Source organism: Mus musculus, chromosome 4 (assembly GCF_000001635.26).
Source record: "Mus musculus strain C57BL/6J chromosome 4, GRCm38.p6 C57BL/6J".
NCBI classification, from domain to species: Eukaryota; Metazoa; Chordata; class Mammalia; order Rodentia; family Muridae; genus Mus; species Mus musculus.
The window spans coordinates 104,968,046-104,995,887 of record NC_000070.6 but is presented as its reverse complement, the minus strand read 5'-3'; the positions used below and the strand labels follow the sequence as shown (position 1 = coordinate 104,995,887).

General features: G+C 41.4%; 1 protein-coding gene and 1 pseudogene across 7 annotated transcripts in view; one reads left to right on the top strand and one right to left on the bottom strand.

The window, feature by feature from the left end:
- Fyb2 (FYN binding protein 2) overlaps positions 1-27,842 on the bottom strand; it is a 181,564-nt gene that overhangs the window by 20,977 nt on the left and 132,745 nt on the right. For all 7 annotated transcript variants that reach the window (NR_104376.2, XM_017320219.2, NM_001285952.2 and 4 more), the window contains 6 exons: positions 16,802-16,902; positions 9,598-9,632; positions 7,707-7,738; positions 6,822-6,924; positions 5,531-5,690; positions 76-190 (listed from right to left, as the gene is read on the bottom strand). Coding sequence is in view for 6 of the 7 variants with exons in the window: in XM_017320219.2 (XP_017175708.1) it covers positions 76-190; positions 5,531-5,690; positions 6,822-6,924; positions 7,707-7,738; positions 9,598-9,632; positions 16,802-16,902 (546 nt within the window). In the remaining variant the exon portion in view is untranslated. The remainder of the gene's footprint in view (positions 1-75; positions 191-5,530; positions 5,691-6,821; positions 6,925-7,706; positions 7,739-9,597; positions 9,633-16,801; positions 16,903-27,842) is intronic.
- Positions 24,367-26,487, top strand: Gm12721 (annotated as a pseudogene).

Here is a 27,842-nt window from a genome sequence, read left to right as displayed (position 1 = left end):
TAGAAAGATCATTAGCCTCCTGTGCCTCCACAGTCTCATTGGATTCATCCTGCTGGAAGGGCAGAAAACACTTACACGTCTTCTCTGGAGCACTCCACGGCATCATAAGTCTTCTCTGAAGAGGAGCTTGACCTAATGGTGCTGGGACTTGGCGTTTCTTTCGTCACCTCCAAAGCCTCCACGTACCCACCTGTAAGGGCAATGGGGATCCCTGAGACAGTTGTCATTAGCTATTAGAGACATAGCTGCACTCATCCCTGGCAATGGAGCAGCAGCAGGCAAAGGTAGAGTAAAGGTGATGAAACTGGACTGCCACCTTGGCATGTGTTGGTTGGAGCAAGAGATGGGCCCCCAACCCCTGGCTCATGTGTGCAATGTTCTGTCCTCAAAAGAGATACTGTTAGGTTCTGAAATTTCAGGAGGTGGAGCCTGGTTAGAGGAATCAGGTCAGTAAGGGGCACCCTTTAAAGTCTATCCCTTATCCCTTCTTTCCTCTCTGCTTCATGTCAACCATGACCCGCTTCCTCTTCCGCATGCCTCCATGCTACGATGCTCTGTTCTATCACAGACCTAAAAGTGGCAGAGCCAAGGACTATGGAGTAAAACTGAGTCAACCCCACCCTTGCCTCTCTTCTGTTGTCTGTTTAGTCACTGCAGTGAGACTGGCAGCATGGTCTGCACGGTCTTGGATAAGCCACTGGCTGAGCCTGTTGCAACTCCTGGAAGCTGGGGTAATAAGAACAGGCCCTGCTGTGTGACCGTGCAAGGATCCGGTGCATACACACAATGAGTGCTAATTCCCTGGCACACCGAAGCTCTTCCCCAGTGAAATGCCACTTCTGACCTTCGGTGTTCAAGTCCTTCAGCCCTGGATGTTTTTCTCTACCATCAAAATGGCCGCTTCTAGTCTTTTTGGTAGGTTTTTTCGTTGTTGTTGTTGTTTTTGGTTTTGTTTTGTTTCTTTTTTTTTTTTTTTAGTTTTTTAAAGATTCTTAAGTAAGCTCATTGAACACGTGTCAACATGTATGGTTAAAGACAGAATTGACCGCAAGGTAAACCTGCCAATCTGCAAAGTCTGTAGAGGTTGTTTGCACAGGTAGCCAGCCTGATCAATGCAGGTATTTCTCAGCGGTAAACTTGTAAAACAGCCGTAAGTCTCACCTCCTCGTCAGCTGGTGTAGCTTCATATTTAGGCTCTGGGTGATTCAGAAGCTATTTTCATTTCAGACATGAACGACTTATTATAAGAAGTGTATCTAGAGATATGCAATAAGCGAAGTGACTTGTATCTATTAATTAAATGAACCAAATGAGAAGATTTTATCCTACTGCAAGAACTATGTGACCCTCAAACTGTTTCAAAGAGCGTCAGTTCCCAGAGGAAGAAGCCTTGCTTTTTTGGAAGAAGTTATCAGAATGGCTTTAGCAGAAATAAAGATGCTAAGCACATAGGTTCTTTTTCTTTCTTTTTTAAAAAATGTACTTATTCTACTTTACGGGTCTGAGTGTTTGCCTGTGTGTATGTGGGTATATCACTTGTGTACCAGCTGCCTTTGGAAGCCAGAAGAGGCTGTTGGATCCCATAGGAGTTATGGATGACTGGGAACCACCATGTGGATTCTGGGAACCAAACACAGATCCTCTGAAATACCAACCCCTGAGCTGTCTCCCCAACTCTCTTTTGCCTTAATTTTTCTTATTGGTTTATGATAAGCACTATGGGATCATCTTAGAAACAAGATTTGCAGATGTTTTCAGCAAACATATCACTCAATTCCAGAGCTACCACAATCCTTCATGTTGCCTCCATTTGGTTGTCCTAGGTACAGTGGATTTTTTTCATGATTTCTTTTAAAGAACATGCTAGTCTTTAAATCTACCCTGCCTCTAACAGAGTGAATAGCGTCCTTTCTGTTGCTCAGGCTCCTCAGGCCCCAAGTGCTGGAGACATCCGTGATTCTTTCCTTCTGTATCTCACGTGCTAACTCTGATCACGACTTTGTGTGTGTGCTCGAAGCTCTGAATGGTTTGGAAAGTCTTACAGAGAGCAAAGGCCAAAGCTCTCTGAGGGATTTCTCTAAGCCTGTGCTTGTCTTCCTCCTTCACCTCTCTCTCCTCTGTTCCAACCACAGGATTTTATATTCCGCCAACACCCATGGTCAGCTCTGGCCTGGGAGTATCTGCTTCCCTCTAACAGTCTTATATCATCAGATGCACACACACTTCTGCTATTCTTACTGCTATGCCAAAAACCCCTGATGACAGCATCTTAAGGAAAAATGAGTTTAATTTGGTTCCTGTCCATCAGGGCAGGGGAAGACATGGTTCAGTGTGAGGCAGCTCGTCACACTGCATCTACCTTCAGGCAGCCAAGAGACACAAACGCGGTTCCTTGTTCACTTTCTCTCCTTTTTTTTTTTTTTTTTTTTTTTTTTTTTTTTTTTTTGTTTTCATTTAGTCCAGAATCCTAGCATGTGGGATGAAGAGCCCTACGTGCAGAGTCTATCTAGGCTCTCCAGCATAATCTCTCAGGAAATTCCCTCGCAGACATGCCCAGAGGTGTGTCTCTAGATGCAGTTAAGTGGACACGCAGGAGGAACTAACTACCCTATCTGGATATACCTGAGGTCTTTGAGGTTAACCACAGACACAGTCAAGTTCTAACACCCATGATCTCCTTCTCTTTCCCTTCTTTACTTGTACAGTTTCCTTCCGTTTCATAATATTTTATTGTCCACGCGTTGTCTGCTGTGTTTGATCAGAAAGTAACCCCAGTGGGGACAGGGATTCTCTATTATTAATCTACATGAATTGTACAAAGCATGCACTTCATTGTGGCATGTTCGTACCCTCAGATTATACACTCTGATCTTATGTACGCCATATATCTCTTGCTTTACCCACGTCTCCCTCCACGCAGACCCCTTTGTCTTCCATGTGAGTATCTTTCAGCATGAGAGAGAAAACATGATGAATTCATTCTGAGCCTGTCCTTCTCAGTCCCTCTCCAGTTCCATCCATTTTCGTCCAAATGAGAATTTCCTTCTTCCGTGTGTTAGTGTGTATGCGTGTGTGGAAGCCAGCAGTCAAATTTGGGTGTTGTTTTCTGAGACAGGCCTTCTCACTGGCCTGGGAACTCACTGAGCTGGCTGGTGAGTCTCAGGGTTCTTGTCTGCTTCTGTCTCTGCAGGGCTGGAATTATAAAGCACACCACCATGCCTTTTGTGGGTTTTGTTTGCTGGTTCACACATAGGTTATGACATCCAAACTCATGCAAACCAAGGCAAGATATTTACTATTGAAGTCTCCTCCCTATCCCCCAGCCCCCTCATTCTTCTTAACACACATACTCTCTTCCCCTCCTTTCCTCTCTTCACCCCTCCCTCACCCATCCCCCCAGTTCCATTTTCTTTAGCCATTCAGCTGTTGAACCTGACTCTGACTTGCCTGTTATCAGCGCTCCAATAAACAGGAATGTGCTGACTTAGACCCCCATCTGCATACAGCCATCCCTGGGATAGCTGTGTCATGTGGCTGTTCCATTTTAGTTTTTTGAAAGTTTTTGTCATATCACTTTGCATAGCAGCTGCCCTAATTCGCATTCCCACCGGCAATGGTTAAGCCCCTCCTCCAACATTCTCTTTAGAGTGTGTTTAGTTGTGATGGCCATTCTGATTGGGTAGGATGGGATCTCAGCATGGTTTTGATCTACATTTCTTTGATGGTTGAGGATGTTGAAAGTTTTCCCATGTGATTTTTTTTTTTTTTTTTTTTTTTGTCTTTTGAGCAGGCCCTGTTGTGTTCATGTGCCATTTATTGATTGGGTTATCTGATTTTTTAATGTTGAATTTTAAACTGTTATACATTCTCGGTATTAATAGTCCCTTATAGCTGGCAATGGTTTCCTCTTGTTCTGTGGCTGTCTGTTTAGTCTGTTGTTTCCTTTGCTGTTGGAAGCATCTACATTTGCATAGTCTCATTTGTTTCTTGTTGCAATTATTTTGTGTAACTAGTTATATCTACATTTTTAAGGCTTTCCCAGGTGTCTTTCTCATGACTTCCTGGATTTTAGTTGTTACACTAAGTTCTTTGATCCATTTTGAAATGATTTTTGTACAGCATGAAAGACAGGATCTTCAGTCCTATGTGCATGAAGAAGAGATTCTGTTTCATTTATTGCTAAATTCCCCACACCTAGATTATAGGACCTGTAAAGGGCACTCAAATTTTTGAATTTTAAACAATCCCAATGCATTTTCAAAGCAGTAATTTTAACACGCCCAGCCTTTATTGATATTGAAATGTTTGTATCCTACTGTCTCCTGTCAACAGCCGTCCTGTTTTCCTTCCATGAGATGAAGTCTTGGTTTGAATGAGAATGGCCCACATAAACACATACATTTGAATATTTGCTCCCCAGTTGGCAGACCTATTTGAGAAGGGTTAGGAGGTGTGGTCTTCTTGAAGGAGGTGTATAACTGGGCCAGACTTGGGTGGAGCTCATATTATCCCCCATCGGTTCTTTCTCATATGCTCTGTGCTTATGGATGAGATCCAGGCTTTCAGCTACTGCTCCAGCACCACACCTGCCTGTCGGCTGCCATGTTTCTTGACAAGAACTCTAAGTTATCTAGACCATGGTGTCTCTTCACAATGACAGAAAAGTAACCAAGACCAATGGTATGTTGTTTGGTAGGAATTAATCTACTCACTCCTAGCTCAATGTAAGACACAGATGGGTCCCTTCAGAGCATCATACTTTTTTAATTAGGATGGCATGTGACTCAATCAAATTTCAATGTAAGAGTCTTTTTTTTTTTTTTTTTTTTTAAATCTGTAGAGAGACAAAAATGACCAGCTTCCCTTCCGGGTTTATCAGAGAATAGGTTGTGACTCTCACTGCTTGCTGCCAGCTTGGCTGAACAGAAACTGACTCTGCCTGAAAAATAGTTGCCTCAAAGGAGAACTCAGAATACTTTGTCCTCGTGGTATTATCTGTGTTCCTGGATCAAGCCATGCCTCGAATTTCTGCCAAGTGAGCCAGCCTCTTTTAAGTATGTGGTTCAACTAAGTATGATTTAATTACTGTTGTTTATAATCAAGAGGTTTGGAGTGCAGCTGAAATGCCCACTTAGTGATGCTGTATGACATATCAGCTTGTCAATGGTGAGAGCAGGGGTCAGTGGGTAGACAAAAAACAAGATTGTCACATGACATGCTGTTGGACCTGGTCCTCATTACATTCCTATAAAGTTCATGTTCAGATTCCATTTTTAACAGTGAAATTGAACTAGTGAAATACAAACTAACCACACAACTGTTAAGTTCACACATGTGTAGACTTGAACTCAAGCCCTTCGCCTCTAAATCTAGTGATCTTTCCACTGCTCTAGGGAGATAGCCTTACCAGGTGAGTTACTAGGTACATAATAAATGTCCTTTTTATATCCGTAAATAAATTATGATCTCAGCCATAATTCCCTTTAAAACAGTCTGGCAGTGAAGAGAGTCCAGGGCTAACGCAACTTACTCTTATCCTGGGAATGCCTCGTCAGCGTCACATCCTCGGGGAAGAGCCTGTTCTGCATGATGTCAGTCATGGCTTCCTGGTTTCCAGCTGGCACACTCCTTCTGTCCTCATGGACTCCAGCCATCTGGGTTTTTCCTGGAGTCTCTTTGTAGACAACTACCTAAACACATACAACAGGGAGAGCACTGCTGGGGCTGACTGCCAACTCGGTTCCTTGCTCTTGCATTCTGGTCTTCAGGGTGTGCTCCTTAGCAAGAACAAGTCTTATTAGTAGCTGTTGAGGGCTCTTTTGCTAGACCTCACATCTTACCAGAGTACACACCACGCCCTTCATTTATTTCTGAGTGCTAAGGAGTCCCACAGAGGCAGGCCCATGAGAGTGCTTACTCTAAGCCTGTCTCTTCATTCCATCTCAACCATCATGGCATCCCATGAGGAAAAAAATGCTGTTAGTCCTCTTGAGAAAGCATCTAGGCAGGTCAAATAACCAATGGTGGGCCACACTATTAGTAATCTACTGAAGGAGGGCATCGCCCTCCACCCCTGCTCTCATCACCTATAAGGAGGCTGCTGGGCACTTCTCCTTCCCTACATACCTGACATTTTTCTTTCTGTCTGCTACCTTGTGATCCTTCTCAAGCCTCCATTTTCTGATCTATGAGACCTATACTGAATATAAGATAACATGAACAGCTCTAGAAGTAGCCTAGGCAGTTGACTGAGCATCTCAAACACTGGCCTCAGTGCACATTCGCAAGCAGTTAGGGTCAACGTGATATTATTATTTATGGAATTATTATGGAATGGATATTATTATTTATGGAAGCGTTCACAGCCCTGGAAAACAAGATGGAGAGATTTGTCCTTTTCAATGGGAGATTGAGTTTGGGAAATCTTCCAAAAGCAGAATCCATCCAAGTCTATCTTGTAAAATGTAGGTAGGAGACAGATGGAAGGGGAAAGGAATGTCTGGAAGATGAATGAGAATGAACAAAAATATGGGCTATTTGGAGAAGAAGTGTTAGTGGCCTAATAGCATGGCAGGGTTGGTCTGGAAGCTGTGACGAGAGCTAAGCTAAAGGAAAAGGGAGAAGAAATAGAGGAGGAAGACGAGATGAGGCTAAAGACAGGATGGGCTGTGGCTGAATTTCGAGTGGTCCTACATACAAATCAAGGAGTTTGGATTTTATTCCTTAGTTTTGAGAGACACGCAGTGGTTGACACTGGTCAGCTACATATTTAAGGAAGATCTCACGGTTGAAGCACATCAGGAGCCCTAGGACACGGCTACCTTGGGAGGACGACTAGGGTGTAACTCCTTCCTTGGCTCCAGAGGTTCCGATTCCCACGACTCCTTTTCCTCCATGGTGTTTTCTTCCTCTTTAGGTCTAGGACTGAAATATGAAGATACCAAGGAAAAGTAAGGTCTTGAGTGTAGATGGTAGATTAGCCCAGTCCTAATGAGATAAGGGAGAACAATGAATGTTCCTTTAAGATGAGGAGCTATGACCAAACGAGGCAGACAGATAGCTTGCATGAGCTTCTGCCTATTCCAACCAGTATGAGTCAACTCTTGCTTAAATTTCATTCTCCAGCGTCTCTAAGTCCTCTTGTGGTCTGCTAAGTTTCTTCTTTTCTAATTCCATCTCTCTTTGTTCCTTTCCTCCACGTCTGTTTGGGTTCCCCCAACACACCAGCTTATTCAAGTGTTTATCCCCTTTTATTGGCTACTTAGTTTTTCCAAACATGCCATTTGCATGCTTACATTGCTAGCAAACCCAAGATCTCTTTTGTCTAAGTCACAATACTCGAGAGTTCTCCACTGCTACCCTCAAGCAGTCCTGTCGTCTCCGGTGTGTTTTAGATCACTGCATGCTGTCTATGGATCTCTCTTCAGTTGCCTCCTCGCTGTTTTGTCAGCTAGAGTTTGCTGCGTGAGTACAGTGTGGGCTAAGAAGACCCTGGGCAGTACGGGCAAGGAAGGCCAGGCAGGGACACTGAGAACCTGCTGTGCACTGGGTACCTTACAAGGTGCCAGGGAACAGAACCAGTTCATGCACTGGGACCATGGCCAGCCCATAGCAAGAAGATGAGTTCAGCCATGAGTCATCAGTGGCGAGATTGTACTTCCATTTTACAGAAAAAAAAAAAAAAAAAAAAAAAAAAAAAAACTTACCTCAGTTCTGGAAGGAAAAAACTCCTCCAAGGCTGAAAACAAAGAGGAAAACCGTCATATTTTTTTTTTTTTTTTTTTTTTTTTTTTTTTTTTAGTTTACCCAAAGCAGGCTCTGTTGTTGGTTATAGATCATCAGGTGACTTGATCAAATGGGAGGTGAGTCTTAGGACCTGGCGAAAGCAAACAATGACCACAGAAAGTTCCATGAAGCTTTCTTGTGCATGAGACTGAAGGCCAAGCAGTGTGTGTAAGTTATAGCACATAAAACAGCTTGGGTCGTTTTCTCTGCACCCCTTTCCAGGCATGCCTGTGAGGGAGAAGAGCGTCCAGACCTTGAGAGGGCACAGGATGTGGCATCTGGGCAGTTTCAACTGCCAAAACTGACGTAGGTCAGTGTGTGAATCTTGCTTGGACTGCGCCCTAGCTTCATGCTCTCTGATCAAAACTCCACTGTGACGTGGCAGAGATTCAGTTTCATTAAGATTATGTCCCGGTGATAACAACAGAATACCACTCCCCCTTCCCCTTAATCACTTGTCCCACATCTGATGTCAGTAATTGTTTGGAATCTAGCCAAGAACCCCTAAGAAAACAGAAAATAAGAATCTGAAAGGCTGCCTGGAAGGCTTAGCACATCAGTTCCCAGGTAGTGTCTGGAAGTGAGCCCCGCAGGCCTTCATCCAGTGGCCAGTGGTTCTTCATAGAACTCTAGGAGACAGCACCGCAAGACAAGCCCAACAGACCCTTCTAATATCTCTGATATACAAATTGTTGACTATTTAATAGCTTGGAGCTCTCAAGTTATCGTATAGTTGGGATCAGGGCCACTGACTCCCAGGGTCATCTTGAGGATTGGATGCTGCTGTGTAATTCCTGGTTAAATAAAGGACTCGCTGCTAGAAACCGACGTGCCAACAGGAGGCAGACAAGGTAACTGGCAGAAAAGACGACAACCACAGAAAACAGAGCTGAACTCTGAGAGGAGGTAACAAGCCCTTCTCTAAGGGTCCAAGGGCATCTATCTTGTAAGAACATGAACTGCGCTCACACAGCCCTACAACCAGCTCACCAAAAAGGATGAAACCGGACGCTGCTCAAGCAGCTTAAAAATACAAAGCGTGCCTACTGAGCATGGTATAGATCCTTCACTGGTCCCACAAAAGTGCTCAGGAAGTGCCTACTGTGTGCCAGACAAGAGTTTATATTATTTACTGTTCTCTGCAATTTGAAAAAGTACTGGTCTCTACTTAACATTTGCTAAGGCAGACACAATGGTAAACACGTTTCCTGTCCCCATGGGGAATAATACTCCATTTACAGAGAGCCGAATGCTGAGTCCCAGGTACTTCTGAACATACCATTCCTTCAGGGTTGGCCTTATGAACGCTCACAAGGACTCTAGATATGGGTGTTCTATTAATTTGTACAGGTGAGGATGTTGAGCAACATTCAAGGTCATAGTCAGAATTTGACCGAGGCCTGTACAGTTCTCCTTGGGGGCCACAACTGGATTGCTACATCACCTCCCAGGTGGCACCTAACACCACCAGTGGGAGCCCAGGCACTATGTTCTCCAGGCTCTGGTTATTTTCTTGAAAGCATAAAATATATAAATTTGGATAACCCTAAAGGACATGTCTTTCTGAGAGAGATAGTTATTAAAGCTGTTGGCACAGGCCACAAGAGACAAGGGAGGGTCCAAGAATCAGTTCAGACCATGCCTGCTCATCTCAGTACACACCTTCTAACTACATAAAAGGTTCAGGGTTCAGAATTCTGACCACTAGGAGCCTGGAAAAGCCTGCTGCAAATAAAGAGAGTACCCTAGACTCACGTCTGTGTGAGTGTGGCGTTTTTAGTCACACATCAGTAAGGGCAGGAGAAGTCATACCTTTTGGAGTTCTTCAATCTCAATTTCATAAGTGGCTAAAATAAACAAAAGATATTTGAAGTCAGTTTATCCACTCATCTCTCAGTATTCAGGGTTAGCACAGTTCGCACGGTTACAGAGTCCAGCTTTCTCACCCTTCAGAGCATTGATCTGTGACCCGCTCTGCATGGGTAGGAGAACTCTCAGGTTCAAGGTTTAAATTCTATGGGGATTTCCAGGGTGGAATTTATAGCTGATGAAAGCATCCTGCTTAAAAAAAAAAAAAGCATTGAAAATCAGTAGCAGCACTTAGAAGACAAATATGAAAGGTGTGTGTGTGTGAGGTGTAGGGGGGTGTATGTGGGAAGATGGGGAGGGTGTGTGTGGGGGGGTGCTGGGGCTGGAGAGACAGACTAATAGGAACCTGAGTTCAACTCAACGGTTATTTGCCAGGTTCTGTTCCTAATGCCTTTTTCGTAAGCTCAGCTTGAAAGAGGAGCCTGAGAGGACATAAATGTCTTCTGACTTTCCTGATGGTTAATGAGATCATGACTTCCCTAATTATTTAAAAAATGTAAGAATTGGCTTCAGGGATGAGTCCTGCCACTTTCTCCTGAGGGGTTCAGATGAGTTCCCATGAGCCTGTTCATCTGTGAAGCTGGGCCATTAGTACCTCCCAGATAGCGATTAAAAGTGTTGTCTACAAGACACTGGACATTGATGAAAAGTGTCAGAATGTCTAGGAAATTGCTTCCCACTGCTTCTTGCTTAGCGAACATCTATAAAAGTTTTGAACTGTGGATGGAGGTGTGGAGCAGGCAGGCCTTGTTTTGTTTCTTCTATTACTGGGCAAAAATAAATAAAAAATGTCCCATGGATCAGTCCTTAATATAAACATATGGTCCACTGACAAAATAAGTCTGATCCTAATTTTCCCTTAAGTTTAGGTTTTCTTAGACCTAAAATTCTGAATGCATGATTGATAATGCAGTTCTGCTTAGGTAACTGCAGATATTCATCTTTAGTGACTTTTCAGGAAAAATATTTTACGACCTTTGTTTTAATTTTTTGTTTAACACCCACACCTTAAAAAAATAATAAATACATTTATGGGGCTGGAGAGACGGATTAGCAGTGAAGAACACTTGTGGTTTTGTGGAGGACATAGGTTCGAGTCCCAGCACCTACATGGTAGCCCAGATCCATGTGCATCTCCAGTTTCAGGGGCTCTAAGAACCTCTTCTAACCCCCTTGGGTATCAGGCACACACATTGTACACAGACATATACGTAGGCAAAACACTCATACACACAGAATAAAATAAATCTAGAAAAATTCAAATCTGCTTATGACACAATTTTTGCCACCTCTGAGTAATGACTTGTTTCTACCTTTTACAAAAGATAATCTTCTCTTTCACATATGTGTCTGTCTTTCATAGAATTAACAAATTATGATTGCACTTGCTTCCCTTTAGTTACCATGGAGAATATCAGTACAGGCTATGTCTAAAAACTACAAAATCAACGCTTGCAGATGCTCTGAGGATGCTAGCTCCAGCAAGGAGGCAAAGATCACATATTCAGCTAACCAATGTCTACACAGCTTCAAAGCTTTATCAACATCTTTCCAATAGGAGGCGTTGGCATCAAGACTTACTCCAAGGGAAGAATAAAAGGCTTGGAAAAGAGCAGTAAGGGACAGATGGGAGGGTTGGGAGGGAGGAAAGGGCAGTGAGAGATGATTGTAATCTCAAAAATAAAAGAAAGGTGGTGTGTGTGTGTGTGTGTGTGTGTGTGTGTGTGTGTGCTGTACTCCAAAAGAACCAGCAAGGGACTAGGAGTGGTAATGGGGTTTGATCTACAGCTTTGGAGTCTGACTGTTTCTATGCAGAGGACTGTAACTTTCCTTCTCTGACTTGGCTTTCCAGGGTGGTGGGGAAAGAGAAAAACTCACAAGAGTTTCCTCAGCCACTTTCCAACTGCAGAGATTCATGCCCTAGAGACCCTCCACCTCTCCATGGACGGTACCCCATGTGATCTCAGACAAGTCTCCCCTTTACATCAGGTGAGATGACTATCATTCATATTAAATAACTCGAGAATAAAAGCAGCCAACAACTTCATAGCATAGGCAATACCTTTCCTTTTGATATTCACACCTTCCTAATATGGAAACTGATCCTCTGGGAAGTGAAGGAGCTTGCCCAAGGCCACTTAGGAAGACTAGCTTGCCAGCTTAGAACTCTATGGTCTGAAGGTGGCTCTGAGGCTCTCCAAGACCCCTAGAATAATAAATCTAGAAAAATTCAAATCTGATTATGACACAATTTTTGCCACCTCTGAGTAATGACTTGTTTCTACCAGAATTCCCAGGCACCCAGGAGGCTAGTCAGAGGACACTGGTCTTGATGACCTCTGTGGACAATTAAGTAGTTTCCGGAACAAGCTGAATCCTGTGACCCAAGACTGAGCTCTGTAAGGTGGGCACCATGTGCTATGCACCCCAACTAAGGGATTGAACCGCTGATGGGAAAACACATAACAATTTCTGTACCTCCCCACCCCTCTCTCTGTCTTTCCCCACTCCCTTTTAATATGAAATTTGATTTCGTGCTTTTGAGAGAAACATTATTTAAATTAAATTGTTAAAAGGTATGAGAATTAGGTTGCAGTCTGTCATTGGTTTTTAACCTACAGACACTTATCTAATCTACCACCATTTGTTAAAAGGCCCTCTCCATTGAGTTGCTTTTCATCTTTGTAAATAACTGTTTCGTGTATTTGCATCCTCCCGTTTCTGTTTCCTCAGTGTCATTCCTCTATTCTGTGTCTCTCCTCCAAAGTCACATGATCTTCATCACTGTGGTTCACAGGATCGGAGGCAGGTGCTGGATCCTTCCTGTTTTCTTTCTCAAAATTGTCTGCAGCTATTTTAAGTCCCTCTGCATTTCCACATGCATCTTAGAATATTCCTGTCTATAGCTACAGAACACCTTGCTGGGATTTTTATAGGAACTGCCTTAAGCCCATGTGCCACTCGGGGAGAACGGATGCATTCTTTTTTTACTGTCAGTTTTAGTCATCGGGTCTTCTGATATCCACAAACACAATCTGTCTCTTCATTCATTTGGATTAGATTTAAGTTTCTTTAATCCAAATTTTATACCCTTTAACATTTAAGTCTTATGTACGCTGTGACAAATTGAAGTCTACATATTTATCTTCTGGGGAGAAAACTTAAAAGGTATTGTACTTTTTCAAAATCAGCATCCATGTGAACATTGATAGAACATACAAGCACAATTGTGTTTTAGTTCTTGGTGGGGGTGGGACAGTGGGGGCTGGGGCTGGGCATGTAGCTCTGGTAGGTTCTCATAAACTCTTAGGAATTTCTGCAAATTAAGATGCTATCTCTCTTTGCCCTTTTATTTCCTTGTTTGCCTCTTACTGGCTAGAACTCTTAGTTCTACCGAGTAAGCACAGCAGGTAAGGACATTTTTCTGTTTGAGATTTTGGAAAGAAAGCTGTCACTCTCAACCATCAAGTGGCATGTTCTGCAGGCTTCTCGTAGCTGTCAGTTATCAGCGGGTGGGAGGGGGTATCCTTTCTGAATATACGGTGTGATCTAACTGCTTCAATCCGTCATTATGGTGGGTTTCATTGATTGACTTGTGGATACTGAGCCAGTGTTACATCTCGGAAACAAACTGCAGTCAATTGTGCTTGCTGAATTCTATTATTAATATCCTTAATAGTAATTAAGGGTCAACATAGCCACTCTTAGATAGGACATTGATCTGGGAGTTGCTGTCTGTTTCGTCTTAATATCAGGCTTATGCTAACTTCGTGAGGTGAGCCATTAACTGCTTGCCTCTATTTTTCTTGAAGACACTGCAAACCATCAGTGTTAGCGCTCCTTGAAGCGTTTGGAAGCATGACTCAGTGATATCATCTGAGTGTAGCTGCTTTCTGGGGAACTTGTTTATATGGTATGTGTATTCACGCATGTATGCATGTATCATGTATGTAGATACCCATGCATGATAGGGATGCACATACGTATATTATGTTCACATGTATGTGGATACCCATGTGTGTTAGGGGTGCGCATGTGTTCTAGGAGGCCAGAGTTTACTTAGTGTTGGGTATCCTTAACTGCTCTTCATTTGACTTTCTGAGGCAGGATGTTTCACTGAACCCAGAACTCTCCGATTCTCCAGAGATCCTCATGTCTGCTTCCCAAACGCTGGGATTATAGATAACAGCTACAGCTCCCAGCTTTTACACATGCCCCTGGGAATTAAAACTCCAGTCCTCATCCTTGCATGGCAATCTCTCTACCTGCTGAGCCATGACCTCAGCCCCTATTTGGGGGACTCTTTAAGTTCCAAGTTCAGATTGTCCTAAGTGTTACAGGTTATCAAATTATTTTGGGTGATTCATGGTAGTCTGTGCTTTAGGAGGGATTGTTTTGCTTTTGTCTAAGTTTCCAAAGTCATGTATGTGCAGGGCTTTATAACGCTTTCTTATTTCTTGGTGTCCACAGGGTCTGTGAGGTGATCCCCCACTTTATTCTGTAGACTTAATTTTTTCAAGTCACTATTTCTAGAGATTTGTCAATTCCATTAACCTTTCTAAGGGGGTAAGACGCCCACAGAACTCCTCCTGACTGCTGGCCATAGTTCTCCAGTTTTTTAAGCCTTACCTGGTCTATCCTCATCAACTACAAAGATGTCCTTCTACAAAGGGTGTCTTAGCCACCTCCATCTCCTCCCATCTGACTTCCTGCTGTTCCACACAGTTGTTTCCTAGTTGGACCAGGTTTCATTTTCTGAGCCCATTCTGACTCTTTGGTCATCAGCCCTTGCCTCCTTGATGCCATTACTCCTGAAGTACAACAAAGGACTGACTCTTTAAAAAAGACCGAAGAGGGACTTAGGTTAGTAATCCCTTCTCTAGGTATCTGAAATAGTGTCCCTCAGAAGGCCCAATTTGGAATCTGTGCCCTGGAGTGAATGAATGATGTCTTGCCCAGCTTTCTATAGTCAACCCACAGCTTCATCCTCTAGCACGAGTAGCCCTGTATGTATGGAACCATCCACTCTAGCATGAGCAGTCCTGTATGTATGGAAACATCTACTCTAGCATGAGTAGCCATGTATGTACGGGACCATCAACTCTAGCATGAGCAGTCCTGTATGTATGAGACCATCCACTCTAGCATGAGTAGCCATGTATGTACGGGACCATCAACTCTAGCATGAGCAGTCCTGTATGTATGAGACCATCCACTCTAGCATGAGTAGCCCTGTGTATATGGAAACATCCATATACCTCTCTGCAGCTCAGCTTGTCAAGAGGAAGAAGGACCAACAGAGAATCCCTAACCAGGATCTTGGTGAGGCATTTCCAGAATGGTAGGTTTTGGGTAAAGAAGTCTCAGGAGTCCAGAGGAAAAAAGGTATAGGCTCAGATTTAAGCTTCCCCTTGGCTCTGTGAGTCTTTCGTCTTGAAGAAAGTCAAGCAATGAGAATTCTGCCTTCATGTAGCCCTAGACTCTCTAGTCAAAGTACAGTGGATAGACCAGGAACATCAGATGAATGGTGAACTTGTTAGAAAAGCAGGCTCCAAGGCCACATACCAGAGCCTTGGAACTAGAATCTATATTGTAAGAATTCCCCGTGTCAGTGCAAACATCAGAAAGAACAAAGCCCTGTTCTGTTCCTATGGCTAGTATTTTACCTCAGAGGAGGAGCCTGGTTTCTCACAGGTGATCTGATTTATCCCAATTCAAACTTTATCAGAGCACAAGGACAACCATCTGACGTCTTAGATTTTTAGAACCCTGCTGTCATAGGATGTGCAATGGATTGAAAACAAAACAAAAAACAAACAATGACAAAATCCTACACCTATGGCAGACATCAGTAGCTGATTGCAGGACTTTCATCCCAGACCTAGATCTAGCTTCCAAATGTTAAGTGTTCAAGGCAGCCATCACTGATAATAGACTTTGCCCGGTAGAATTTTCTAGTAGCTATTCAACTTCTCATTCCTGGGAAAGGACAGTGAAATGTCAGCATGTCTTCTCTTCATGTTTTATGTCACAAACTTTCTAAGTACATATTCTAGGACAAGAACTTCTTTCCTAGAACCTAAGTCTTCTTGTCAGTACAGCAATAACTAAGCCAGAAGACCTCTTCTGAGGTAAGGAAGATAAACTCTCCTGAGTGAGGTGCAGCTTAGATTTATGGACAGAGCATAGAGTGTCCAGACAGGCTGAGCCTGCTTTACACTACTGCTCTCTCACACAGTACTTGGGTCACCATGTACAGCTCAACCTCTCTGATCTTCAATCTCTTGTCTCTAGCAGTGGGGGGGATGGGAACATTCAATCTGCAGACATCTGCACAGAGGACCTAGCAGAGGAATGCAGTCCATAGTGCTGGCTCTGTAAGTCCTAGTATTGATCCTAGCACTGATATTTATGGCTTCTTCAGGGAACTGGATGATTCTGTTGGTAGAACAAAGACATTGAAACTTGCAGTAATATTATGAGTCTCTGCCTCTCATTCTTTTCCCCTGAGAGTCTCTCCTTGGCACAAAACCTTCTGAGCATCATGAAAGGCTGGAGGACTTACTTTAGACTCTAAGAGCTAGTAGATAACCCCATTTTCTTAATTATATTGGCCACAAACCCTAATTATCATCATGTGTCCTCTCCATCTCCATACCCTTAGTACTTTCAAGAAGATCTTATATGAGAGGTGAGGTTTCCATAAGTCAAGTGAGAAACACTGAACAGTGTCTCGAGTTTCCCTCCTACACACATACAAAGGGCAAAACAGTTAAAATGAAAGGAGGAGATATATAGAGGAGTCAAGGATTATGGATCCAGATCAGCACTGATGCCTAACTGGACTGATACACACACACACACACACACACACACACACACACACGCGCGCGCGCGCGCGTGTGTGTGTGTATATATATATATATATATATATGCATATATATATATACATATATATATATATATGCATATATATATATATATATATATATATGAAACTAGATATGGGAGAGAGAAAAAAGGACATAAGATGGCAGAGCCAAATGAATGTGACAATCTTAACATCTCACTGGCTATTGGGAAAATACCATCTTGCCACATTTTTACTCATACAAGTTATAATATTAGTTGGCTTTGGCAGACTTACCTTCAGTACTTTCTCCCTCAGCACACAAGTTAATGGAGTTGCCAGAGTGTCTCAGATACGAAATTGTCGTGTCATAATTATGTGCTTCTTCCAACTCTGCACTGAGAAGAATGGAAGAAAAGGCATGCATTGATACATGTTTCTTGACTCTGACCAGGGAAGCAAGCAGGCTAACTGTAAATCTTCAGCTCTCCTCCACTCCTCTAAACCCAATTCCCAAGACTCATATCAGCTCTTTAATGGACCACCTGATGCAGCCTCACTATCCTCCTTGTTCCCAACTCCCAGAGGACTAAGCAGATCTTGGTAGAGCACCCTGCTTTCCCCCTCCTTCCTGGGGATCACCTCAGATTCACCCCTAACCCATCCCCAGTCCTAAGAGTCACCTCCAAAACCCAGTTTACCTAGAAGGCCCAGTGGCCATATCTAGTGGTATATCAAAGAATTTCTTACCAGAGATCACAGCCATCAAACCCTCCTAAGAACTAGAGAGGGCAGAAGAAATGGAGGAATAAAAACCCACCCAACAAAAACATAATCAGATATCAATATCAAGAATTATAATATTCTCAAACCCAGATGCCTAGAAGCCAGCAAAAACAAAACAAAACAACAAAACTATCCAGGACAGTATGTCTCCACTAGAGCCCAGCAACCCTACTACAGTAGGTTTTGAGTGTTGCAAAATATCTGAAAGCCATTAAAATAGCCTTTATGATCTATAGGGGTCCTTAAAGACGAAATTAATAAATTCATTAAAGAAATCCATAGAAACACAAGCAGCGAAAAGAAGTGAATAGAACAGTTCAAGATCTGAGAGTGGAAATAGAATTCATAGAGAAACCTGATGGGAATCTGGATATGAAGTTTAGAAACTTGAATAAGGACCTTGGACGGGAGCCTCACCAACACAATCAAGTGATGCAAGAGAGATTCTCAGACAGTGAAGACACAATAAGAAAAATGGACACCTCGGTCAAAGAAAATATTAAATCTAAAAAGGTTCTGATACAAAACTTCCAGGAAATATGGAACATTGTGAGATAACCAAAATGAAGAATAATAGGAATAGAGGAAGGAGAAGAAACCCAGGTCAAAGGCAAAAAATGTTTTCAGCAAAAATAATAGAAGAAAAATTTTCCTAATTTAAAGGAGATGCCTATCATGCTACAAGAAGCATACAGAACACCAAATAGACTAGGCCAGAAAAGAAAATCCTCTTGCCGCAAAATAATACAAACACTAAAAATACAGAACTAGTAAAGACAACTATGAGCTTCAAGAAAAAAAGGCCAACTAATCATATAAAAGTAGATATGTTAGAATAACACCTAATTTCTCAATGAGACTAAAAGCAAGAAGGGCCTGAGCAGAGACAAGGGCCTCTAAGAGTCCACAGATGCCAACCCAGACTACTATACCCAACAAAACTTTCAATCACCATAGAAGGAGAGAATAAAACATTCCATGATAAGACCAAATTTAAGCAATATCTACCTACAAATCAGTCCTAAGGAAGGTACTAGAAGGAAAATTCCAACCAAAAGAGGTTAACATACCAAGGGGGGGGGGGGAGACAAATAAACACAGACCAGCAAATCAAAAGAGGAGAAATTGTTTCTCTCTCTCTCTCTCTCTCTCTCTCTCTCTCTCTCTCTCTCTCTCTCCACACACTTCTATATATAAAAGGAATAAAAACATTGCTCACTGATATTTCTCAACATTAGTGGTCTTAATTCCCCCAAAAGGATGGTAATCCTTTTTGTTCCAATTAAAATTGGAACCATTCTTCAGCTGCATCCAAGAAATACATCTTAACATCAAGGATAGACATCACCTCAGGTTAAAAGGATGGGAAAAGATATCCCAAGTAAATGAACCTACAAAACAAGCTGGTGTAGTCATTTTAATATTTGACAAAATAGATTTCCAACCAAAGTTAATAGAAAGAGATAGGGAAGGAAACATATAGTCATCAATGGAAAAATACACCAAGAGGACATTGCAATTCTTAACACAAGAATACCCAAGTTCATAAAGAAACATTACTGCAGCTTAATTTACAAAGTGACTCTTACACACCAATATTGGGATACTTCTATACCCTAACTCTTGTCAGTATACAGGATGTCTAGACAAAAGCTACATAGAGAAATGCTGGTGCTAACTGACATTATAAACCAAATAGACCTGACAGATATTTACAAAACATTTCACCCAAACACAAAAGAATACACTTTCTTTTCAGCACTTCATGGATCTTTCTCCAAATTTGACCACATACTCAGATAGAAAGCAAATCTCAACAGATACAAGAAAATTGAACTAACACTCTACATCCTTTGTGACTACCATTGAGTAAAGCTGGATATCAACAACAAAAATAACAGAAAGCCCACACACACATGGAAATTGCACAACTCATTATTGAATAAAAAAAATGGGTCAAGGCAGAAATTAAGAAAGAAATTAAAACACTTTCTAGAATTCAATGAAAACGAATGCACAACACACCCAAACGTACTGGATACAATGAAAGAGGTTCTAAGAATCAAGTTCATAGAACTAAGTGCCAAAAAAAAATTATGAAGATTTATTAAGTGTCCTCATCCCTAACCTCGCAAATGAAAAATTAGTTTTCTCCATGAGAATTTCACTGGCCAAACTACTCTTAAGAGCAGACCTCACATCCCACAGTCAATGGTCAACAGAAAATGAAGTCAACAACATCTTTGGAGGCTCTGTATCTCACAATGTCTAATCAGGGCTTTTCCTTGTGTCTGTTTTGCTTTGTTTTGTTTTTGGTTTTGTTTTGTTTGTTTGTTTGTTTTGGTATTGGGAGTTTTTGTTCCTTAATTTTATCTTTTTTAAATTTCTATTTTATTTATATTTTTTCTTTTTTCTTTTTAAAATACAGTTTCTCTGTGTATATATTATGGCTTCCAGTTCAGTGTTTTTGTAAGATCCTGAGTGTGCAAATGAGTGGCTCTTTGTTTCTTGTGCTTTCTCTTTGGCTCTTTTCCTTCTGTTTGTCTGTTTTGTCCTATTTTGATATGTTAGTCTTTGTTTTATCTTCTTATATTATATTATTATCCCTTGGAAACATATCTTCTAAATGAGTCAGAAATGAGGTGAATCTGGATGGGATGGAGGGGAGAAGACCTGAGTGGAGTAGAGGGAGGGGAAAACCTTACCAAGATATACTATGTGAGAAAAAAACTATTTTCAATAAAAAGAAGTAACACATAACTTTAAACATATTTAAAAGCTCTTTATATGTTTTTCTCAATAGAGAAATAACACCTGGCTCATCTAGTGATCTATGCAGATATGGAAGGCACGTGCCCTCCCTAAAGTACAGGGATTCACAATGAAATATAATCACAAAAGTATTATAGTTCACATGGTAATCAATAAAGTAGAATCCCTGGTGCCAAATGTAGTGAGGAAACCCATAAATAAGAAACAGGTGAGCCAGGAGGTTAATGTCCGAGTCAGAAGGTCAAGCTGAGACACATCTGACTGGGAAGCCAAAACTCTGATACCAGTATAAAATCTACAGTAACAATTACTGCCTGACCTATGACAGCTTCTAGAAAATATTTGCGCACTCTCCCAAGGAAATGAGCAAGAAAGCTTTCTCTCTTTGGTTACAGAGCTGAAAGACTTGTCCAGGGAGAAACAGAAGCTCAAAACCCAGGACTAAGAACAGGGGCGTGGCCAGAATCCATTCAATCTCTGTGCGTCAGAGATCTGACCCTGAGCCTGGAACTAGAGATGCAGATCCTCCTTGTATGAATTAGAGATTTCCTAAGAAGGCTGCACCAGGACTGAAGGCTGTGCAGATAGCGTTGTGATTGTGGAGAGCTGGGAGGGTATGGGCATAAATCCAAATCTATCTTCCTTGGATATTTATTTTTTAGATTTTTAAAATTATGCTTATCTGTGTTTGTGTGGGAGAGAACACACATGTGACAGCACATGGATGGCCATCAGAGGACAACTTACAGGACGGAATTGGTTTTTTCCTATCTTACGGGACTCAAGGATCAAACTCTTCCCATCTGCGAATTCATCTCATCAGCCCCGTGTCAATAGCTACATGTCACCCACTTTTGTAAGCGATCTGACATCACTTTGACTTATTTGGTACAACTGTTGGAAGCATTGACTGAGCAGTCCACTAGCAGCCCCTCCCCAAAGCTAATACTGCTACCACATAGCACCATATAGCAGACACTTCCTTGCTTCGCTTCAATCGATGGTGCCCCCCGCTCAATGTACTTGGCACATCTATTGATTTGTGGCTTCCTTTTGTTCTGTGTCTATAAAAGTTCCATGTAACTGATTCCTCTGGGAAGAATCCACGGCCTTGTGACACAATTCCATTTAGAATATCAGCTACCCCAAAGGACTCAATCTGAGGAGACTCAAGAGGGTGGGAGTGGGTACACAGGTTCAACGCCTACACAGACAAGAAAGAACAAACTCCGGTACCCATGTCTGTGCAGCAAGCACTTTAACTCTGCCACCTCCTAAGCCCCTACTAACAAGCTGAGGAGAACTTTTCAGAAAATAGAAACAAGAGTACGTTATTAAGGCGGGAATGGGGGGGTGCACCCACATAGAAGCAGGGGGAAGGGGGATGGGATGGGGGGTTTCAGGGTGGGGGTGGGGGAACTGGAAAGGGGATAATGTTTGAAATGTAAATAAAGAAAATATCCAATAAAAAGAATATTTTCTTAATGTGTATTATTTTCACATGGAAAACAATATGATAAAATAGTAAAAGAAAAACTCAAAGAATTCAATTGAAAGGCTTACAAAGATTCAGCCCAGCCCTGCTTGTTAATTCCTAGAAAACTAAATTAGTCTGTATTAAAAGTACCTCCATAACAAAAGAATTTATTCCACAATCACAAGAATGTCTCAACTGTAGAGAATTTATCCTGCCAATCAATCACGGTTTTAATGGAAAAAAATCAAATGTTAAATGCACAAAAGCATTTTGTGGGGTTAAATTTTCTTAACTAGATTGATCTCCAGTAAATAAATGCCATAGTTAATGACAAAGTGCAAAAAAAAAGTGCTAATATCTGTATAAATTCTATCAGAAACTTCATCAATAGAAAAGGGCTAGCTCATGGAAAGCTGGACCGACCCATTAGTCACCACAGAAAAGTCAAGCACACACAAAACTGGGTCTTTAACCTCACAGTGAGCAGAAAAATGGAAAGGAGAGCAATTTAGTTCACGCCCTAGGGTCTGCATGAATCTCAGCTTGAGGACGGCACCGTGATCAGTGGGAAAATGAGAAGTAGTGAATCCCTACATTGTTTGGGAAAGACTTGGCAGCACCAATATGGGAGATAATATGTCAAAATCTTGCAAAGCCGAACTTGTTTAATTGCTATTGATTTGCAAATCTCTGGTAATTATTATTCTTTGGTAAATGAGTGACTTTGGAGAACTCCCTTGGATCAACCACATATGTGAGATTTTCAAGCAGCTTAGCTGCTCCACAGTGAGGAACACATAAGCAAATGGCATGTTCGTTTGATAGGCTACAGCACAGCAGTCCAACTCCACACACCTGCCAACATCTGCTTAGAAAACCATTCTTCTAAACACAAGCTGTGGAAGGTAGAGTAACCTGCTTTTTATAAAAAAAAAAAAAAAAAAACCTTGACGTTCTATTTTTAACAAGCAAGTGGACTTGTCACTCTAACATAGGAAAAGTCTGTCTGGACACCCCCCTAAATCCATAAGAGGTGCTGGCTCTAGAGGTGAGAAGTACAGCTGAGTAGGGAGCCAAAGGAGGCACCCTCACGTCATATGTGAGGAGACTAGAGGGGACATCGCCCCAGGCAATCCTTCCACCTCCACATACAGGAGGGCCTCACATTTTAGGATGCATGTTTCCTTTTCCCATATATGGTATGTTCACTTACATCACAGGAAATGAACAGCTGGACACTTATCTCACTTTCTTTCCTCCATGGAATATAAGCACAGTCTATCCACTCATTTTCCCTCGTCCAACAATTTGAATATTTCATTTTATTGTTTTCAATTGTGTTTTTAGAAATTACACTAATTTTGTGTATGTGCATGTGAGCGTGTGTGTGTGTGTGTGTGTGTGTGTGTGTAGATGCATCTGCATAAGGCTACTGTGGCAGCTAGAAGACAGTGTCAGATGCCCTGGAACTGGACTTGCAGGCAGCTGTTAGCTGACTAACAAATGTGCTGTGAGCAGAACTTGAGTCCTCTGGAAGAGCAGCAAGTGCTCTTGACCTTTGAGCCCTCTCTTTTTTTCTCTGGTCTTTATTTGCATATTCTCTACAGTGTTTTTAAAGATACAGGACTAGTTCCAGTTTGCCGAAAAAGAAAACTTATGAATCCTAATAGTTTAGTAACTGTTTTCTTTCATAGTTTCACACCCTCACCCCAAGTAGAAGATTATTGAGAGAAACTTTGCTAAATTAGAAGCTGTGCTGTGTACCTCATGCTCTAATGACTTAATGATCTCATCAGATCCATGGGAAGTTAGCCTTACTAATAAGAAACAGTTTCAGAGGAATTCAAAGAGGATATCTAATCGAGTTCTTGCATAAGCTTTGTCAGAAATGAGTAAGTATCTGATTTTAGATAATGATAAAGGATTTTAACCAAGTGTTTTTCTAAGAAGAGGAAGAGGAGGAGGAAAAAGAGGAGGAAGAAGAGGATGAAGAGGAGGAGGAGGAGGGGTGGGAAGCAGCAATGTCTTTCAGGTGAGTTTACAAGAATGATTTTGCAGGTCCACCATTAGGAAAGAGACAGTGTGGTTGGTACTTAAACTTCCTTTCTTGCTGTCTAAGAATGTGTTACCTTTTCAAGACACCGGAGCTAGATCTAAGATCCACCTCAATTTACAACAGTGTGGCTCAATATAGAGAACTTGGGTAAGTAAGAGCTCTATGATTCAATTTATTTATCTCCACATTTATGAAGAGTGTGTACAGAATGCTAGAACTGTGGAAAGGCAGCATAGCAGTCAGGCCAGGAGCACGGATGGCTGCAGGCAGAAGGAAACTGAACCCCAGCTCTCTTCAAAGGCCAATTTGAAAGCACTGCTCGAACAGTTTAAGCTTCCATTTTCCACTCTGTAAAATACCAATAACGGAAGCTACTTTAAAGATATAGTGTGGATTTTGAATGAAACATTTTCCCTCTGCATAATGGTACCACAAAAGCATACTAGTAATATTACATTGGTAACATTATTATATTTTAAAGGATGTTATGAGGTATCTTATAAAGATCCTTTATTACAGATATAGCATTAAATTTCATACTTTACTACAGGCAAACCTCTCATAATTCAAATTCAGCATCGTAAAGCTTTAATGTTTCTTAATAATGTCTTCATCATGATCACTGTTTCTTCAGGAAGCAACGATACCACCTTACCTGCAACATGAATGTTAAAGACAGCTTAAGAAACTAGAGTTTTTTGAATTTGGTTTGGACCCCTGGAGTCTTATCTTCAAAATGAAGCTTTGAGTAGTAAGATCTCTGGCTGACGCATGGACAAGGGACTTCTTGTTGTTGGTTCTACTGTCCCATCTACTTCTGAGTCATTAATCTGGGATCCTGGTACGCTCCCTGTGTCTTTTAAAGAAGTCTGTCAGTCCCCATACCCAGCTGTACTCTCTGTATAAGGGGTTCCCATGGTTTATTCAACAAACTATGTGCTCGAACAGTAAACTTATTAATCACAATCATGATTAATATTTCTTGAAGGTTCACCATATGTTAGATATCACCCTTAGATTCATCTTTTGCTGCACGATCTGTGGAACCATTTAGATTCTTGGAACCTTCACTCCTTTATGATGGGGGATTTTGTGTATCACCTGATAGAAAATTAAAATTTCCTTTCTTGATTTTTCTGAAGCCACACATATAATTTAGCAGGTTTAAAAATGTGACTGAAAGGAAGTTTCAGAGGATCTAAAGAACTGAAAAGGTTGAAACTTTAATATCAAGAGCCCCACATGTCCTCCTATATTTACTAGGATGGAGCTTCACACCCACTTTCAGTTCCAATAGGATATAGGCTTTAAAAATAAGAAAGAACAGGAGCCACTGAGGAGCTAGCGCCCCTTGTGACAGTCTACAGCATGAAGCAATATGAAAGTATAACTGACATTACATTTACCTGAGGACCCAAACTTGGCAAATTCCCACTAAAAATTATTTTGTGTAAGGCCACCCCTCCAAAGCTCTTCACCCTAAGAAATCCTCTCCTAAGCTCAACAGTGAGTGACATTTAGGGCCATCAATCAGTGAGATGTCTCGGTGTGTAAAGGAGCTTGCTGTGCAAGCCTGGTGACCCGAGTCCCAGAACTCCCAGTGAAAGGAGGACAATGAGGCCCACAAGTTGTTCTTAGACCTCTACATGCAGTATGTTCTTATACTCATACATGTGAGCCCTCGAGCGTGCACGCACACGCGCACACACACGCGCACACATACACACACACTGATAAAAATAAAACCTTGACATCTAATCTAGCTAAGAAGAATTGCAAAGTGCCATTATGCCAGAGTCACGGAATTATATGGTCAGAGGGAGTTTTCCTTTTATAAGCCATGAGACCCTTTTCCTTTGCCACATAAGATAATGGTTAAACGTGACAACCCACCAAACAACAAACAAATGGCTAGAGAAGGGCAGAGACTTCAGAACAGATAAATAGGTGTTTTCAGCTGTCCTTGGTTGAGACCTTGAATAGGGAGTTCGACCCAAGGTCTATTATCCTTTTTATAAACTTTAAAAGATATTCAGGACGTGCGTGTGCCCTCTGCCTTATCCACTGCTGCCGCCCCTGGTGCTGCTGTGTGCTCCTCCTTCATTGCGGACCTGATGCCTCCTTTGTGAAGCGGCATCTGAGGAGACTCCGGCGCTCGCCGTGGCCAACCAGAAAGCCAAGGAAGGAGTCGAGACTGAGAACAACGATCATATTAATTTAAAAGTGGCGAGGCAGGATGGTTCTGTGGTACAGTTTAAGATGAAGAGGTATACATCACTTAGTAAACCAATGAAAGCCTACTGTGAATGACAAGGTTTGTCAATGAGGCATATCAAGATTCCGGTTTGATAGGCAACCAATCAATGAAACAGATACTCCTGCACGGTAGGAAATGGAGGATGAAGATACGATTGACGTGTTTCAGCAGCAGACAAGAGATGCCTGCTAAAAAGGGAGCCTGCTACTTTACTCCAGAATTTTGTTGGAGACCAAGAATACATTCTCAATTAGAAGGGCACGATTTGGTCCCGCCACATCCTGACTCCACAGTATAGTTTTCTCTCTTCTTTCCCTTCCCTGTCCCCATTTCTTTATGGTACATAAAGTAACTGGTGTGTGTGCTTAAGCACAATGCTCTTTTCTTCGTTTCTCTTGTTAAACTAAATGGCCAAGGTTCTGTTCTGGCTGACATCAGATGGAGATGGTCTGGGGGCAAGTACTGGGTCTGTGAAAATACCCCCTTCTCCATTAGAGGAGTGCTCATTCAGTTCTTACCTTTATATTCCAGAAAGTTATTTTGCTCTCACTGTCTTAACAAAAGAACCCAACAACACCAAATCCTTGCATACCTTGTTCGATTGGAGAAGTTTAATGTTTTTTTTTTATTTATTTATTTAACATTGTAAAACCAAGGATAATTTTATAACTTTTTAATACATAGCTATTACATGTAGCACAATGTGCCTTTAAGTAGGGATAAATTACTCTTAAACAAAATGATCCTAGATAGTTTTTCCTTCAAGACAAGCATCCTGTTGTTTAAATAAACTTCTTGTTTTGTTTTTTTTTTTTGAAAAAGATATTCAGATTGATTTTAATTTATGTGTTTGCCTGTATGTGTATATGTGCATCACACGTATACCTGGTAGAGATCAGAGGAGAATATTTGATTTCCTGGGCTGGAGTTAGAGAGATGGTGTGAGATACCACACGGTTTCTAAGAACCGATCCTGGTTCCTCTGCAAGAAGATCCAATGCTCTTAACCACTGGAACATCTATCCCGCCCCTTTATCTGTTTCTGCTGATACTGAGATGACATAAAATATGTGTTTATTGTAATATTCCGCATGGAGCCCACCTCCTCTCACCACTGAGCTCACCTACCCTTTTATGTTTATTTAAATAAGAAATTTTATTGCATACAACAAATTTAAAAATAGTAGGTAAAGGAAACAAGTTGAGAAAAATATTATTTATAATTTGATATCTTTCATTCCAAGTCTTTTGTAGTGGACATAAATATAGATTGTGCATAATCCTAAGAAAAAAATTCTTTTAATTCAGAGTAATTCTATTCAGAGTAAGATACATGTATTTGATGTTAGAGTTTAGAGAGTATTAATTTTGTTAATATAAATAAATTAGTCTAAATCAGTAATGCCACAGAATTAGAAATATACTAATCATATTAGGCCCTTTTGTAGCATACTGATGTCTTTAACCTGCCCTTGGAGAATTTGTTTCCATTCAGTTGTATTGTTAGAAGTATTCTAATTTATAATGTTTGCTTGTTTTTTTTTTTTCAAAATTTACATACCCTATAATTAAATACCTTCTTGGTTTTCTTTTCTGCACAATGATATTTTGTTAGTTGTTACAAAATAGTTTTAAAGTTCAAGTGCTTCCTCAGCACTGTAGAGGCCTCAGCAGAAGCATAGCATGAACCAGGAGAACGAAGCCAGAGGCAAGGTGGCTTAAAGGAAAAAAAGAAACAAATACATAAATAAGAAAATGAAAATCCAACTGTGAACTAAGTGATTTATTAGTGCTCTAAAATCCAGAGGACATTTGCCTGTGTACATCTTCAGGATGGCGAGAGTCTTGCTTGCTCTCTATGGTATTTAACAGCACTGCAAGCACACACTGGGAAGGCATGAGGCCCCTGCTTCCATTGTTCTCCTCTCTTACCACAGGGGCTTCAGTTTCTGCTTCCACTACTAGCTCTCCTATTAGACCATTCTTACAG